At 39.0% G+C, this 16,145-nt stretch overlaps 2 protein-coding genes across 2 annotated transcripts in view; both read right to left on the reverse strand.

Annotated features, from left to right (window-relative positions):
- Positions 1 to 2,664: 2,664 nt before the first annotated feature.
- On the reverse strand, positions 2,665 to 4,402 carry rassf10b (Ras association domain family member 10b). The gene has a single exon (XM_080430566.1). It carries the CDS (start codon positions 4,377 to 4,379, stop codon positions 2,886 to 2,888), a length of 1,494 nt encoding a protein of 497 aa, XP_080286692.1. The 5' UTR covers positions 4,380 to 4,402; the 3' UTR covers positions 2,665 to 2,885.
- A 5,067-nt stretch (positions 4,403 to 9,469) lies between these two features.
- The window catches only part of tead1b (TEA domain family member 1b), a 58,917-nt gene continuing 52,241 nt past the window's right edge, over positions 9,470 to 16,145 (reverse strand). Inside the window, exons 11-14 of the mRNA XM_080431229.1 lie at positions 15,859 to 16,032; positions 13,380 to 13,520; positions 12,938 to 13,090; positions 9,470 to 11,774 (exon numbers count right to left, since the gene is read on the reverse strand). Of these exons, the coding sequence (XP_080287355.1) occupies positions 11,661 to 11,774; positions 12,938 to 13,090; positions 13,380 to 13,520; positions 15,859 to 16,032 (582 nt within the window). The 3' untranslated portion in view covers positions 9,470 to 11,660. The remainder of the gene's footprint in view (positions 11,775 to 12,937; positions 13,091 to 13,379; positions 13,521 to 15,858; positions 16,033 to 16,145) is intronic.

Here is a 16,145-nt window from a genome sequence, read left to right on the forward strand (position 1 = left end):
TTCTACAGACTTGGAGGATAATTAAGTGAAATGCACATCAAAAGTGCTATAGTGTCCCTTTAAGGGACTGTTCTTACATCTGGTTTTGCCTTTCTGCCTGGTCTCAGTGTTACTTGCTCTTAAAGTATCAGATCTCGTGTATCGTTACACATCTTTTTTATGTTTGACTTTTATAACTACAACTCAAAGGTCATGTTATATGAGAAGGAAACATAAAACTGTTCTGATGTCCCCATCCTTTGATATATATACATTTGAATACAGCTGTAAATTTACTACAGTGAAAAGGTGAGACCAAGGAGAGCACATTAAGATTTTATGAATTGCATTGAGTAAACAGGCAACACCTCAGCCTTTGCGTAATATGGTATGCTTGGGATAGAGTAAATGCCCTAAAGCTACTTTTCTATTAATACATCATGTATCTACCCACCCAGATTTTGCACCTTCAACTATTATGTCAAGAGATGTCTCCAACTAAAGTGTCCCTTTGTTTTAATTTGTCCACACATCTAGGTAGGCGAATACTAGATGTATTGATACTTTTACTTAAGTAAAACATTTGAGTACTTTTTCCACAACTGGTGGTGCTACAGTGCTACAGTTTGTAATCCTAAAATCTGGAAGTGAGTTCACAGAGGGTTCCCTAATCCCTTGACAGATTTCCAATGCTTTTTTCCATTTTGATTAACTACGAGTTTCAGGTTTTGTATAAATTACGCCAATTAATATCTCAATCGTGAATTTTGAAGCTGTTATGTGCTTTAAAAACGTTTAATGTTATTAATTATTATATAAAAATCCTAGTTGATTTGTGGAAATGATCTTGTTGAACAAAACATGTCAATATCATGTAGTATTTATCAAGTATTTGTTCGCTAAAGACCTTATTTTTGTAATTTGTCTAAAACCCAACGTAAATGACATACCTGTAAATTGGCCTACAACAAAATGATCTCTCTCAATCCTGCAGCACAATTATTTTCTGTTTCCTGTTTATCTGTATTTGAATAATCTTGGGCTTTGATCCTAAATCAGGTCTCTTTTTCAGATATTTTAGAATACATTTGGGGCGAATTAGATCTTGTTTTAAGATGATATGTTTCCAAAAGCAACGAGACTTGTATAATGTTCAAACCCCATACAGCAGCAACAGTATGCAATGGAATGTTGAAATAATGGCGCATGCAATCTCCTCTGCAGAGATTTAAGAGCCACCCCCTTCTTCCAACAGCCTTGTTGAAGGTCATCACTATGTCAGAAAACCTATTAGAGAGGGGTTGGGTGGAGCTCAGAGAGAGATTCAAGAGCAATCAAAGAGATGGAATTAATTGTAAGATGAATTGAAGATGAATGACTGTCACTTTGACCCAGTTTAAGACATGCAATGTCCTCTCAGGTGAAGAAAACAAAAAAACAAAAATGTTCTTACTGGATTCAGTGGTTTACAATTTCTCATAATAGTGAAAAAACGACCATACCAGCCCTTTGACACGTTTTCTTTGGTAGAATTTCATTCCTCAAAAGCTTTTTCTACTATATTTTTCTGTTATTGAGATATAACGGCTTATTCATGATTGTTATTGAAGTCTGATGCCTCTCAAGACATATCTTAAACAGCTCAAATTGAAATCACATGACACTTACCACACTTAATAAAAATTATATTCTGATGTTGATGTTCTCACATATGGATTACATAATGGTTTCTTGTGATTTCAAAATGTTTAAGATACTGTATTGTTTTGACAGGCATCAGATTTCAATAACAATCATGCATACATACACTGCATCTCAATGAATGAAATCCTATCCAAGTTAAGAGTGACAAACGACCCACATATGAAAAAGTCTGGTATGATCATTTGTTTTTAATAATAACTACAGTAATAATTTGGTCTGCACTCCTTTGCGGTATTTGTCACTGTATATTTGCATATACAGTGAAATGCATTTAACACATCCTAAGTGTCAGGAGTAGTTTGCTCAGGGACACTTCGACACATAGACCGGGGCGGGGATGCAAACCGGGGACTTTCTGTTTCCCAGACAGCCTCTCTACCCTCTCTACCCTCTCTACCCATTCAGCTATGGCCACCCCTCAATGAAGGGTGTGTCCATTACAAAACACAATTTATCACAAAAATCAGGTGTTGTACATAGATACTGTTACTCATAAACAACTTTCAAGTATATTTATTTAAAAAAATATCAAAAACCTTTATACCATATACACTTTCTCCTTTTCTGACTTCTGCCTCAGTCAACAATACTAACATGACAGAAAGGACAACTCATTTGTTGTGCCATGTCATTTCAAACAAACTTAAAGAAAGAGCAGGCAACAATGTCCAAAAGTGCACCTAAATGCTTACTATATATGTTGATTAAACCCTTGCATTTAACTTGCTAAATGCCCATTATCCAACCAATGCATAATCAAATCATAACCTATTCCAAATGTATCCTATAAAACCTACACCAGATCCTGAGAGTAAAATTTCAAATTCTGCAAACCTAAACAATTATCTTTCATCAATACAAAATAATATTTTTTGGTAGTGAAATGCTATTAGGCTCCACTAGTGTAGGGATGGGCGATATAGACAAAATATAGCTCTATTGATATTGTGACAATATCATCAATAACGGAAATAGCCAATCTACAAGTTCACAACATGTCCCGAGCTTGAATACTGTCTTTTTCCACTATTTATTTATTTTTGTCCCTTTTTGAAAGTATAAAATAAGGCTTAAGTGACAAAACCAGGAAAAGACAAAGACAACATGTATGCCATATCATGTTATTACGATATACAAAATCCCAGACAAGATCCAGTCTCATATTACGATATCGATATCGCTATAATTGTCCAGCCTTGAGGCTAAACTAGTGACTCGCAAATGGGGAGGTTATCTGAATCCTGACTGTGCAGGGAACTCAAGCCTGTGTCTGAGGAGTCATCATCATTAACATTACAAGTCTTTGAGAGACCTCTGGCTTGCTCTACCCATTCAGTTTTGGTGTCTAAAGTGCACATAACTTCTGTCTCTGCAGCCAGCAGATTGCCTTTCTCACTCCTCAATGACCCTTCCTGCATATCCAAAGTGGTGACTTTCTCCAGCAACTCCGTTATCTCCCTTTCCTTTTCCCCCCAGATCTCCTGGATCAGGTTTAGATCGTTCCTAATAGCTTCCAAGTCTGTATTCAAGCGAAGGCCGATGTATAAGCTTGTATCTAGTTGTGTTTTGATCCTCTCTTCTTCCAAAAGCAACTCGTTTTCTGGTGGTGTGTCTGTCCCTGGACTTAGACAGTCAGTGTCTGTGCTTTGGACTGATGATGATGATGATGATGATAATGATGATGATGATGCCCTCTCACAAGTCTTTTTGCCAGAGAGCTCATTTTGCCTCCTCTCCATCCACCTTTGGTTCAACTCCTCTTGGATCTCCAAAGTCACTTTTTCCATGAGTGCTTCATGCTCGGTTAGCTGCTCTTGTAGCTGGACCACCTCCTCACATCTCTGGACATACTCTTCAAATCTGGCAAGACCCCCCACCACCGAGCACAGCTCCTCGCCCTCACCAGTACAGAGCGTGTCAGTGCCAGTGGTGACATCCACACACAAATACGTGTCTTGCACATAATTAACACCATGTTGCTTGATTCTGTCAAAGTGAACTTTTGCCTCACACCTTTCGATCTCCGCATCCAACTCCTGGATTCGCTGGATCTGTTGACGAACAGCGTGGTCTTGGGAAATCACAAGGTGAACTAACGTCTCCATCTTCTCCCCAGACGACGTGTCCCTGGATGTTGTAGCCTTGCCCTTGGCCCTCTTCTTCTTGTTGATCTTATCCAACTTTCTGAAAGCTTTCCTGACAATCCGACGTTGCTTCTCTGGTGAGAAGCCACCCATGGTGGCCCTTGCTGTCCCCTCTGTGGTGGCCCTGGCTGTCCCCTCTGATGAGAAGCCACCCATGGTGGCCCTGGATGTCCCCTTGACAACACTCTCTTTGCTGATGGCATGGTGCTCCTTGCTGAGCACCACGCGCGCCTCTGCGCTCCGAGGTCCATGGTTTGGTAACTCAGACGCCTCATTTTTAACCAGGACAAACCTCACGTTCTCCTGCTCCTCTCCCCATGCGCTCCAAAGGCGCAAGATCTTCGTTTTGTGCGGCAAGATCCTCTCGAAGCCTCTCCATTTCTCCACGATGCAATAACAGGAACGTGGCGATCCTCCAGAGAGGTTCTGTTGGTCCTCCAGAAGAAGCGCTCGCATCACGTCGGCGCAGGTGGTGCGTCTTGACAAACCGGAGACAAGTTTTTCCTCTCGGCAAAACCACACCGAGATATGACTGTCTTCTTCTGATTCCATCTGGGATTGGAAGTCCAAATCGTACTTCGTTATGAGTTATGGTGAGAAACGTACTCAGCCATTCTTAAAATAACTTCTTCACGTGTCTGAGAGGCTGAGACTGTTGATTTTACGCACGGATCATGTGTGACCAAAGTTTCCTACAAGCATCCATCACCCTATTGGATGCTGAGACTCGGTGTTGCCAGATTGTGCGAGAGAAATAAGCAACTGGGACTATGAAAACAAGCCCAAAATAATCAAAGTTGGGCTACATGAGCTTTATCGGCTTGAAAATTGCCGATCTACAAGCTCACAAGGCGTCGCGATGTGACGCATTGTGAGCTTGTAGATCTGCTACTTTCAAAAGCTCTTGGACCAAAATGTGGAATATGTTTTAAACATTCTTTCAACAGAAATGCTCCCCTGGGGGGCACAAAACATTTTCATGAAAATATTTGAGAACCACTGGTTTAAATAATAAAACAAAAAATTAGGAAGCAAGCCCAATTAAGCAAGTTTACTTTAGAAACAAGCCCAAAAAACGCAACCCACAACTAACATTTTTTACAAGCAACAGAAAAAGAAGCCCAAAAAAGTCGTTATAATAAGCGGACATGGCAACCCTGAGACTGCGAGGACAAGACTACCTTTGCTGTGGTCACATGACTGCTACTCAAATTGAGTCCAAATTGTGTATTGTGTCCCTGAAGCTTGGAAAAAGTTCTCAAATATTTTACTTAAGTAAAAGTATCGATACCGCAATTTAGAAATATTAAACGTACAAGTTTGGTATTCAAAATGTACTTGAGTAAAAGTACTTAAGTATATTGACATAAAAATAGTTATACAGTATGAGTAAAAGTTCTCATCATGCACAGTATCCCATTTCACAAGTTTTCAAGTGTATAAAATGTATTAAAATCATGTGAAAATAGCAGATCTACAAGCTCACAAGGCATTGCTATGCGACCTTGTGAGCTTGAAGATCGGCTATTTTCAGATTGCCAAAGTTGAAATAGGGCTGAACTAAGTGGTTAGTGTATGTTTTGTAATAATAATCAAAATCTAAGTAACTAGTAACTAAAGTTGTCAAATAATTGTATTGGAGTAAAAAGTACAATATTTTCCTCTGGAGTAGTGGAGTAGAAGTAAAAGCACTGAAATTTGGAAATACTTCAGTAAAGTAAAAGTACCTCAAAGTTGTACTGAAGTAGGCTACAGTACTTGAGTAAATGTACTTTGTTACTTTACACCACTGTGTGGTTGATCATGTTCCAGCTGAGATTGTCAGTGAGGCCCTAATCCATAACTGAGATCAATCTGGAGATGGAATGCATCAAAGCTGCGTGTTGACACCTCAAATATAGTCCTGCCTACATTTGGGAAGTTCTCCAAAATAGAAGCAACTCACTGCAGGTTAAATATGCCACAGATAGTATTGTTTAATTGTGTAAATGAATGATATTGTCAAAGAAGAAAGTGCACAGGTCTAGTAGACCAGTACATGTCGTTATTTATTTACCACTGGCTCCCTCTGTTGTTGACGTCCAGCACCGCAACTCTGTTCATTAAAATAGGCCAAGATGGGTGAATGGCTCCACCTACTGTTTATATAGTGTTTACACAATCAATGAGATAATGCTTCAGTGTCCATTTGTTAGTCGTTTTAATACACAACTGACACGTCAAGCTATCATTTATATCTATGCTTCACAGGGGTCATCAATATGCATACACAAACAAATGTGTCCGTGGCAAAGACTCGGTCTTGTCCCTGGTGCAAGGACCCCCATAACTCTGAGAGTGTAACCAAATGGACACCATTTGAACACTCTCAGAGTTACAGACCTGTTCACTAGTAAGAGACCACACCTTCTGCTCAAGTTGAACAGTATTTATTGAATGGAATGAGATGTACAGTATGTGTCTTGATGAGGAGCCCGAGGTGGGGCGAGACTCAGGGTGGGGGTGTAGTCTCGGGAGCCAGACGACCATGGTTGCTCGGCCCTGGAGCTGTCTGTCGCCTCTGCTCCGAACGCTGCCCCCCCTCCCCCGGGGCTCCTGGAGGAAAGAAGGTAGAGATGATAGGAGAGCAAAAAATAATGGAGGAATGTTGGGAAGGAGGAGGGCAATTTGAGAACGCAAGCGAAATCAAACAGGTAAGTATGACAATCGCAGGTGTATTTATACTGTGGTGATTGCTACGTGGATTGGCTGAGAGATAAGCAGCGCAGGTGAACTTGATCATGAACGTGAGTGGCTGAGCACTGAGCAGAGGGCGGTCTCTACTCCCGAACCTACGTTGAACACAACTACATTTATGGTCATTCAGGGCTAGTGTTTTTGGTAATAGTATTGTCCACTAATGTTTTATGTCCGTGGCAAAAAAATATATTTTGTAAAAAATGTCCACAAGCCAGCATGGCGATGACCCCTGGATGCATTGTCCATTTGTCACTATGCTTCAGTCAGTCCCATACCTCAAATATATTTGTGGCTGCGTGAATACAACTTTCTTCTCATCTTTGCTTTGCATATCTTTCGGTTTTATAATGAAAAGACCACAAAAAAGGAAACGGTATTTTCCAGATTTATTAAACTTCAATATTGCATACCTACAAAGTATCTAGAAAGCTACAAAATACCTACTATTATCAAGAAGGCATCATCATGTTACGAAGCCAAAACAATATGCAGTAACACATACACATAGAAGAGCTTCTTTTTTTCTCCCTTGCTCCCAGACTTTACTGTCCTTATGGATATGAAAAGATATCACACCTCTGTACCAAGAAAAGCTAGGATATAACTTTGTTTTTACAAAAGCACCTTTTTACATATAATAAAAAGAGATCTGCACACAAAACTCAATAGCATGACACCATCTGAGCTGTGTGAAAGGTCTCTTTAAAGCCAACATCTGAAAATTGTAACAAAAACAAAATATGCTTAATTTATACTCTGTCGTATACAACAAAGTATAATTCAGGCTGTAAGGTACCAGTACCTACATTTAGACAGAATTACATTAACAAAAAGAGCTAAACTGCTGGTATATTTCTGTCACGATTCCTTGACTCAGCTGTTTTGTGGAAATTGATTTTTATTCAAACAGTCCCAGTCAAGACTTTCATGAAGTTAAAAGATGTCCACTTGTCCCAAGATTGTAAGAGTCATGTGGAAATGACATTTCCAAATGTACCAGCAGTCTAGCAATAACATCATTACCATCCTCTTGGACTTGCAATATTACAGACAATGTCATCACAAAACCAAGTACAATTGTATACAAATACAATAATAAAACAGGAACGTCTCACTAAGTGATCAATAAATGTGAACAGGTACACAGGGTAAACATAACAAAACATACAAGAACATTACAAAAAATATATACGGTATGCCTATTAAATTATTGAGTAGCTATGGCCTTGAATGTGAAACATATACAGTAAGCCTCTATGCACAGTAAAGTCCTCAGTGTTAATTTAACTGAAAGCGAACCCATTAAAACCGGGAAAGCATCTGTGTCATTTTAGATTTTTGCGTTGGCTATTCAAAAATAGCAGCTATACAAGCTCACAGCGCGTCACTTCCTGCCGCGGTGCAAGCTTGTAAATCAGTTTTTTTTGTTTTTACATTTTTGAAAAATCTTGAAAGTGTGAGAACTACTGATTTAGAAGGCATTTGTAGAATGGGCCTCAGGTCTTAAAGGGTTAAATGTAAACTGACGATTTTACTGTGGGGCCTCGTACGGTCTAGCAGCTTTTCAAGCTCTGAGAATGACATCAATTCCTTGAACCTGGAAATCTAAAGAGCTTGATTTTGTTGCATGCGGTGTCACACATTAAAGAGAAATGATCTACAAGCTTACAACGCATCGCAGTGTGACACAGTGTGAGCTTGTAGATCAGCTGTTTTCGCCATGTGCAACTGCAACTACTGTAAGTCCGGCTTAAGGGGGGGATGATGCATTGTACTTTCACAAACGTATGGTCTAATTTCATAAAGTATGTTGTAGTACAAAAGCAAAAAAACAAAACACTTTATGAAAATAATTTAAAATTTATATTTGAAGTGAGAAACAAATTAGGCAGATTAAGTTAATGTGATATTTGATGCCTTATCAGGTCTACATTTTAGGCAAAACTTGTAGTGTTTTCAGCTCAGGGACCAATGAGGAAAGCTTTAAAATGCTGAACCATCTTATGAGTTTGGAACCTCACTGGCGACAGAGCTATATATTGTCAATGGCAATATTCTAGAAGTATGAAATAAAAAAAAATACTGTATATATATATATAGTTTAGAATTTGCTTCAAACGTTTGAGCAAAACATATGATTTCTTACAGCCCAGTTTGAATCAACATCTTGCTTGTAGTAACTGTCAGTGTGGCTGTACATACATGCCAACAGGTCGTTCAGACTTTGATGTAAAACAAAGAAATAGGTTTTCTTTAAATACTGTAGATTCATTCTCAACATTAAATTATACTGCAGTAAAAAGCAACATGTATAATTTATTTGACCAGTCGCCAGATATCCCCTGCCAACATTACAGACCTTCATAAAAGGCAATGTGGTGATTAGTTTCATGTATGTCAACTTTTTTGGTCTAGCAACATGCAATTTATAATTTTCTGTTTTGAAGCTGGAAATTTAAACCCAAAGGCACTTTCTTGCTACAGTGCAGGACATGACAAGAGATGCAGTTAATCTCTGTATTTTTGGTCTTTTATGATACGAAAGGCAAAGTCAGTTCTTGTACTGTATATAATACACTCTTTAGAAAAACAGATTAGCGCTGTCAAGGGTTAGGGCTAAAAACATTAGTCTGTATGAATCAACGTATTACGTCCCTTAGAGGTGTTTAGGAGTTCTGTGGTTGAAAATCTAGTTCAGCAGAATCCCATATTTCTAAGTGTGTACCACGTAAAAGCAAAAGGTAATTCATACTTTGTCATACAACCCCTTTGACAAGGGTCACCCGACAAATATGACGTATTTACTTGCAACTTGCAACACTCAATTGTCGAAAGGATCGTGCAACAAAGTCAAAATGAACACTGATGTCTCACAGATGTGGTCAAATGTAACAAGTCATACATTGGTGAGTTGGTTTTTACTTCTTTTTCTGTTCTCTCAATGCAACTGATTTTAGACAAAAGAAAACATGGGATAATGTTACATTATACTCTAAGGCACTGTACACTTTGGCAGATTGTGTTGTGAACTTCTTACACAATGCAAACATATCAAGGGTCTTCCAGCAAGGAGATCACAGCTTTAGTGGCAGCTTTTGTTATTCACACAAACTATAAAACAATATATAATGCTTAAGGCTTGGAACTGGTGTAGGCCACAGAAAGACGGGGCAGTGTTAAGCCGGATTTATCCATAGTTGCTTGCTGGAGTCGCGCACCGGAAATATCAGATCTACTTCTACATGCTCACAATGCATTGCAGCGCTGCTGCGAACGTGTAGATTGTCTATTTTCGGTGCACGACACTCACACACAACTAAGTATAAAGGTCCTTACACACCAGGGGGTGTTTTTTTTCCTCGTTCGATTAATTCATCTGAAAATATAGATTTCAAACTGTTGTTTGTGTCATGATTAGATACACGCAGAACAAATATTATACGGCAATAGAGATGCGTTTTACTTTTGGAATGAGGTCGACTTTTCACCGCAAATATAGGCTACATTTGCATCAACCTGTATGAATTAGGGATCAACTATATGAAAAGTTATGATGCGAAATTTCGTATTAGTTATTCGTTATTCCCCGGTGTGTAAAGACTAACTCAGGCTTTAACATAAAGGCAGCAAAAACTCTGGCTTGGACTTTTTACAAATTACACTGCAATGACCAGAGGGGGAGGGGGGGGGATCTGAGATTGAAAAATGCATCGTTCAGGGGCAATGCCACTGCATACTGAGCAAGGCCTGCTGTCTACAAGTGATGTATTGTCTCATGATTTATGTATTATATTCTAAAAACCACAGATCTAAAAGAAAGAAAAAAAAAGTTAGCATCACTAAGGCATGTCCAAGAAAAGGAAAACAAAGTGCTTTGGACATGCTGACAGTCCAATCAGAGTAGTTTAAATAGTGCTTTCACTATAAAAAATCTCAACAATGTTCTAGTCCAGTGGTTCCCAACGTTTGCTGAGTCAGGGCCCAATTGAAAATCTCGAAAGCGGCCCACACATATGACCACTTGTTACGTTGCAAGTGGTTACAGTGGTCACATTAGAATGATCAATCAATCTTATGTGTTCCGGTTTAAATCAATGGAACTAACATTGCATACTTATCCTATTTATCAGTATTATTTTTTCAATCTATTTTAATATTAATGCTATATTGTCATTAAAATCTTTTGCCAATTATTTGGGGGCCCTGGTCCACAGGTTTGGAATCGCTGTTCTAATCATTTGTCACAGGAGAAAGACTAATTTTGCAGCGCAGGGATGTGTAACAGGTGTTCCCATAATGCAACATGATTCTTCCTAGGATAAAAAAAAGAAAAAAGAGATGCAAGTAAAACTACAATCTGTAGTACTTTCACAGTGCAATCCTTCTGTTGTTAGTGTTCAATGGCTAATTTATACGACTGCGTCGCTCACATAAAATAGCTAGTGAGTGACCCTGTTCTACGTCAAAGTATAAATTAGGCTGAAGATGTGGAGTGCTTCAAAGGGCTTGGTGTGTTCCTGAATTTTTTTTTTGTATAGTGATGATCACTATAACTTCTTAGTGTTGTTGTTATATTTTTTTGTTTCTTTGGAAAGTCCATTGGCTGTGTGTGTATGTTTGTATATCTACAGCATGTATATACTCACAAATGATCCACAACATACAAAATACACTCATACACATTACATAGACCATGTCAGCCCACGGGGAAAAGGGCCAACATATTTTTTTTCCCTCTTACATAAAGCAGAAAACGTCAACACATATATTTATGTTTACCAAATGAATCTTCACCAATGTGCAGCCACATGTACTGTATATCCTACAGAGATCGACTCTACATATTTAAAATGAGAAATTACTCCGGTATTAAAACATAAAACAACTGTACCGCAATTCACAGCTGCAGTCAAATAACATACACATCCATTAAAACAAAAACAAAAAATAATCCATAACAACTGACATCAGCATAAAACAAAAAGATGATGAAAAAGCATCGCATACGTGATTTTAAGCTAGAGGCACTGCCACTTGTTTTGAGGTTGGTAAGTCTATGAAAAGGGGGATCGGGAGGGTGGGGGGTTCAGGTGTTCATTCCTTTACGAGTCGGTAGATATGATGCTGGGCGCCGTGCTCACTGTTTGACACTTCAAAGACACACGCCATACATAGCAAAGTCTCCTGGGTGTCCCTGTTTGTCACCACCTGGAAGGTAAAGAGACAGATTGCGTGTCAACTAGGGCTGGGCAGTTAACAGAAAACGTATTATATCAAAACAGACATTTAGAACATGTAGGTTATTATTATTACTTCATTTAATAGATTTTGTATAATTGACTAAATCGATTAGTCTGATTAAGCACTTAAACCCTGTATTAAACTTTGTTGTAGAATGCTGGTGTGCAAAAATAGCAAAAATAGCGAATCTACAAGCTCACAACGCGAGGCATCGTGGCGAATTGCTTGTAGATGTGCTATTTTCACCCCCTCCCCAAAGAAAAGAAAAAACAATTGTTCATTAATCGTAATCGAGGCAAAAGTTTGAAATAATCGTGATTATTGATTTGAAGTCATATCGCACAGCCCCACAAAAGAAGCATGGTATTTAATGTCTGATTTATATGTAGTTGTGCGACACTGGCGCGCACAGAAAATAGTTGATCTACAAGCTCACAACAGATCGCAGTGCGACGTGTTGTTGTGAGTTTGTAGATATTTTCAGTGCGTGTGTATTTTTGGATTGCAATCGGGCTCAGGATTAATAGACGTCGCTATGCGTTACACACATCTCACACAGGTTGTCAATCAGAGGGCAGTGCAACATGACTGATTGGAAAAATCTGAAGAATCTCGAGGGGCAAAGAAAAAAAAAAGACAAAGCAACTGAACAAAAGCCTAGGCACTATTTTGAGAGCACACATACCCACATATGATTTAGAGAAAAGGGACATTCTGCTTCTCCCTGCCGCCCTTTCGGCAGCAGAGAATGAGACTTTGAGCCCCCATGTGATGGCTAATAACAGGGGTTCCCGCCCCCTCTTACCCTCCCTCTATGCCTGCCTCCTCCCCTGTAGATAATGAGGCTCCTCGCACTGACTTCCATCCCCTGTGGAATGTGAGGAATGCAGGACCAAGGAGAGGAACTCATCTCATGGCCAGTAACATACCCCCCCCCCTTTTTTCTTCTTCTTCTTTTAAAGCAACTACAGCCACCAGGGCCCAGCAATCCACCCTGAAGAAGTAGACAGAAATAATGATGGTTCTGGAGAGGGTCCTGGCCCACTTAGTAGACAAGTGAGGTACGGTGCAGGAGGCTTCCGGAGGGAAGAGTATGTGAGTGTGAGGGAGCACACAAGTGCAGCGATTACCAATAAGATAGTGAAGTTCTCCAGCACACTGTTCATCATGTATTTCTCGGGCAGGTGTTTGAGTTTATGGATGAAGTTGATCATGTATTCGCACATAGGTGACCGGCTTATCCTGTAGACGAAACGGCCATTCTCGAACCGTGCATATTCAGTCTACAGAAAGGGAAAGAATGAAGACAAAACAGAAAATGAAAGAAAAAAAGAAAGCAAACATGTTAAAAGCTCAAATTACCAAATCACATTGCAAATTATAATCACCCCGATTCATGGTTGTTCTGGTGCTATTCACATGGCGGTCATTTCGCTCTAACTTCATACTTAAGGGCCGGGGGTTCTCACCACCCCAAGTATGAAGCAAGAGCAAAATGGCTGCCGTGTGAATAGGTCTGTTCACAGAACAGAAACATCTCAACAGGTAAACATGAAGTAGGCCTATACTTACTTCCACTTTTTCGACCACCTGCTTGCCAAAGGAGCACACTTTTGTAGAGCAGGTTATGGTCATGTTCTCTGAGCTCTCATACTGGCTGGTCACTCCATAGAACGCTCCTGTGTCATCCTGAATGTTGCAATTCAAGTCCGCCTGTGAACCAGAGGAAATTGGAGCCCTTTTGTTCACCATGTGTTGAAGAACAATTCCAAATAGGGGTAATTGTGATTGAATAAGATAATGTTGCTGTCGGGCAGAAACCTCATATCTCCATATTTCTTCCAACTCCCCCCCCCCCGTAAATGAATGCCCTACTTTGTCATATAGCCTACAGTGTCACACAAAAGTAGTAAAAACAACCAATCTGCAAGTTCACAACACATCATAATGCGACAAGTATATCTGCTGTTTTTGCTGTAAAACAATAATTTAAAAATAATAATAATATTGTGTGAAATTGGTTAAGTCTGTCTATGGGTTTTATAATATTGAACCGAGGAAGAGCTTGTGGATAGTAACATATCTTCTTTTTTACATTTTCCGTAAAGTAACAGTTTTCAACATACAAGGATTCCACCAGACAGTGCTAATATGAAACTTTGCATCCATTCTTATCGCAGGGTTATAGCAATGCTGGAACATTACTTCTTTTAATAAAATGGCCACACTGCCCTCTGGTGACAGGAAATATTTGCTAGACAATTGGAGCAGGTGTACGTATAAAAATAGCTTCAACTGCTTTGACATAATAACTTTTATTAATATCCCTCCAAAATAAATTGTCAATCCACATCTGGTGCCATTATTGGTTCATGTATTCGGATAGCGTTTGAAAAAAGATGCTGTCAATTACTAAAATGTATTATTAGCTACAAGTCTAAGCCATCCATGTAGATCTAATATTAAATTAGACCATCCCTGACACATTTGAATTAGCATGTAAATGTAGCCATTTTTGTAAACGAGATTCTGAGGAGGATAAAATGAAGTTATGTTAAAAGGCTGATTTGTGCGCATGAAAAGTGTCTGCTCCCAGAGGGCAGCCTCTCTATGCCCAGAACATAGTGTTCATTATGGATACAAAAAGGGGAGACATCCTTCGACAACATTCTCCTCCTTCATTAAGCAAAGCAGTTGTACTTTCATTATTGTGCAGATTCTGCCTCCCATTTGAAATTTAGATTGGTCGGTCACTTCAAAAGGAATTTAAAGGGACTTGGTCCAAGTGCATGCAGCTCCACTTTGTTGACTGCCGCTAGTTAGCATTTTGCATCAGGGAGAAAATACATGCGATGTTTAAACAGCCAATGGGACTGCAACCGGGTCAATCTATTGTTTCGAGATATTACACCGAATTAGAGAGTGCTTTGATCACGAGTTCTCTAGAAATTCTTCCCTCTAAAAATAGCAGGGAACAGTGCAGTGTTCTTTGTTTAGACCAGTGATTCTCAACCTGTGGGCCAGGGCTCACTGGTGGGCCGTTAGGATATTGCAAATGGGCCCTCAAAAGCAATTGTCAAAACACAAAGATTTTAATGATAATATGACATTATAAAAAAATGATGTAGAAACAATTTCACTGTATTTTTTCTTTAAAACCGTGAAGAAAATTAGTTTTCATTATGATACCGATAAATAGGAGCCTAAAGTATACAGTACTATGCGAGTTCCATTCATCAAAGCCCGAACGCAATCAATTGATTGATCATTAAAATAAGCATGCTCTGAAAATGCAGGTGAGTGGGCTTTCAAGGTGGGTGGGTGGTCTTTCAAGATTTTCAAGTGGGCCCTGGTCCAGAAAAGGTTGAGGACCTCTAATTTAGACCATGATAACATTCCTTCTCTGAAGATAAACCTGAACGTTGTTAATTATTTCTATGCCTCTGTAACAACATTTTTGGTCTAGTTGGTAACATTGGGTTTAATAATATAGAATGGAATAAGTACATTGATCAAATATGAGTACAATGATCAAATATAATCAATTTGAAAATGTATGCTTAAATCTGTGAGATTTGTAAATTATATTTATAAAAGAATATTCTTCCTGTTTCATCATATTAATGTTCATGAAGAAAGAAACACATGTTTACTGTGCAGCAGTGGTTCCCAAACCTTTTAGCTTGAGACCCAAAAGAGAATTTTTGATGTCTCCCTGGGACCCAAAATTGTGAAAATCTATAAGCTCACAACTGTGACTGTGAGATTGTAGATTGGCTATTTTCAATAATTCTTTCAAAAGATGTTTACATTTATGGAATTGCTTTGATTTTGAATTGCTTTGGAAAAATGTTATTTCCGAAAAAAAAAAAAGTATTGCTTTTTTTGGGGGGGATATTTCAATAATTTGAAATAATTAACAGAAATTGTAGGAAATTATTTACTCGCGATCCATAAAGATAGGTCTGTGACCCAAAACTGGGTCCGGACTCCCGACCCACTGTTTGGGAAACACTGCTGTACAGTACTTTACAGGTACAATGATACTCACCCAGAATTTTATGAGGAAGAAGGAATTCTGGGGACCCTTGCCAAAGAGCTCTTTCAATCCTCCTTTCTTTTCAGGGAATTTGTCATAAATCTGACGAATGTCCACCGCCTCCAACAAGGCATCACTGTAGGAATGGTTTGTCTGCCCAATATGCACAAAGAGGTGCTTGTTGTACTGGAAGAACAAGTACAGTTTTAGAAACACGTTTTAAAAATAGAACTTTTAAAAGGTAAACATACAGTAAGCTGAGTACTGAGTTATTATGCGTCTACATCTTGGTTTTAATA

This window comes from Gymnoscopelus braueri, assembly GCF_963280865.1.
Source record: "Gymnoscopelus braueri genome assembly, chromosome: 1".
Classification (NCBI taxonomy): domain Eukaryota; kingdom Metazoa; phylum Chordata; class Actinopteri; order Myctophiformes; family Myctophidae; genus Gymnoscopelus; species Gymnoscopelus braueri.

Coding starts and splice junctions, on each gene's coding strand:
- rassf10b (XM_080430566.1), bottom strand. CDS start 4,379: ATGGAATCAGAAGAAGACAGTCATATCTCGGTGTGGTTTTGCCGAGAG.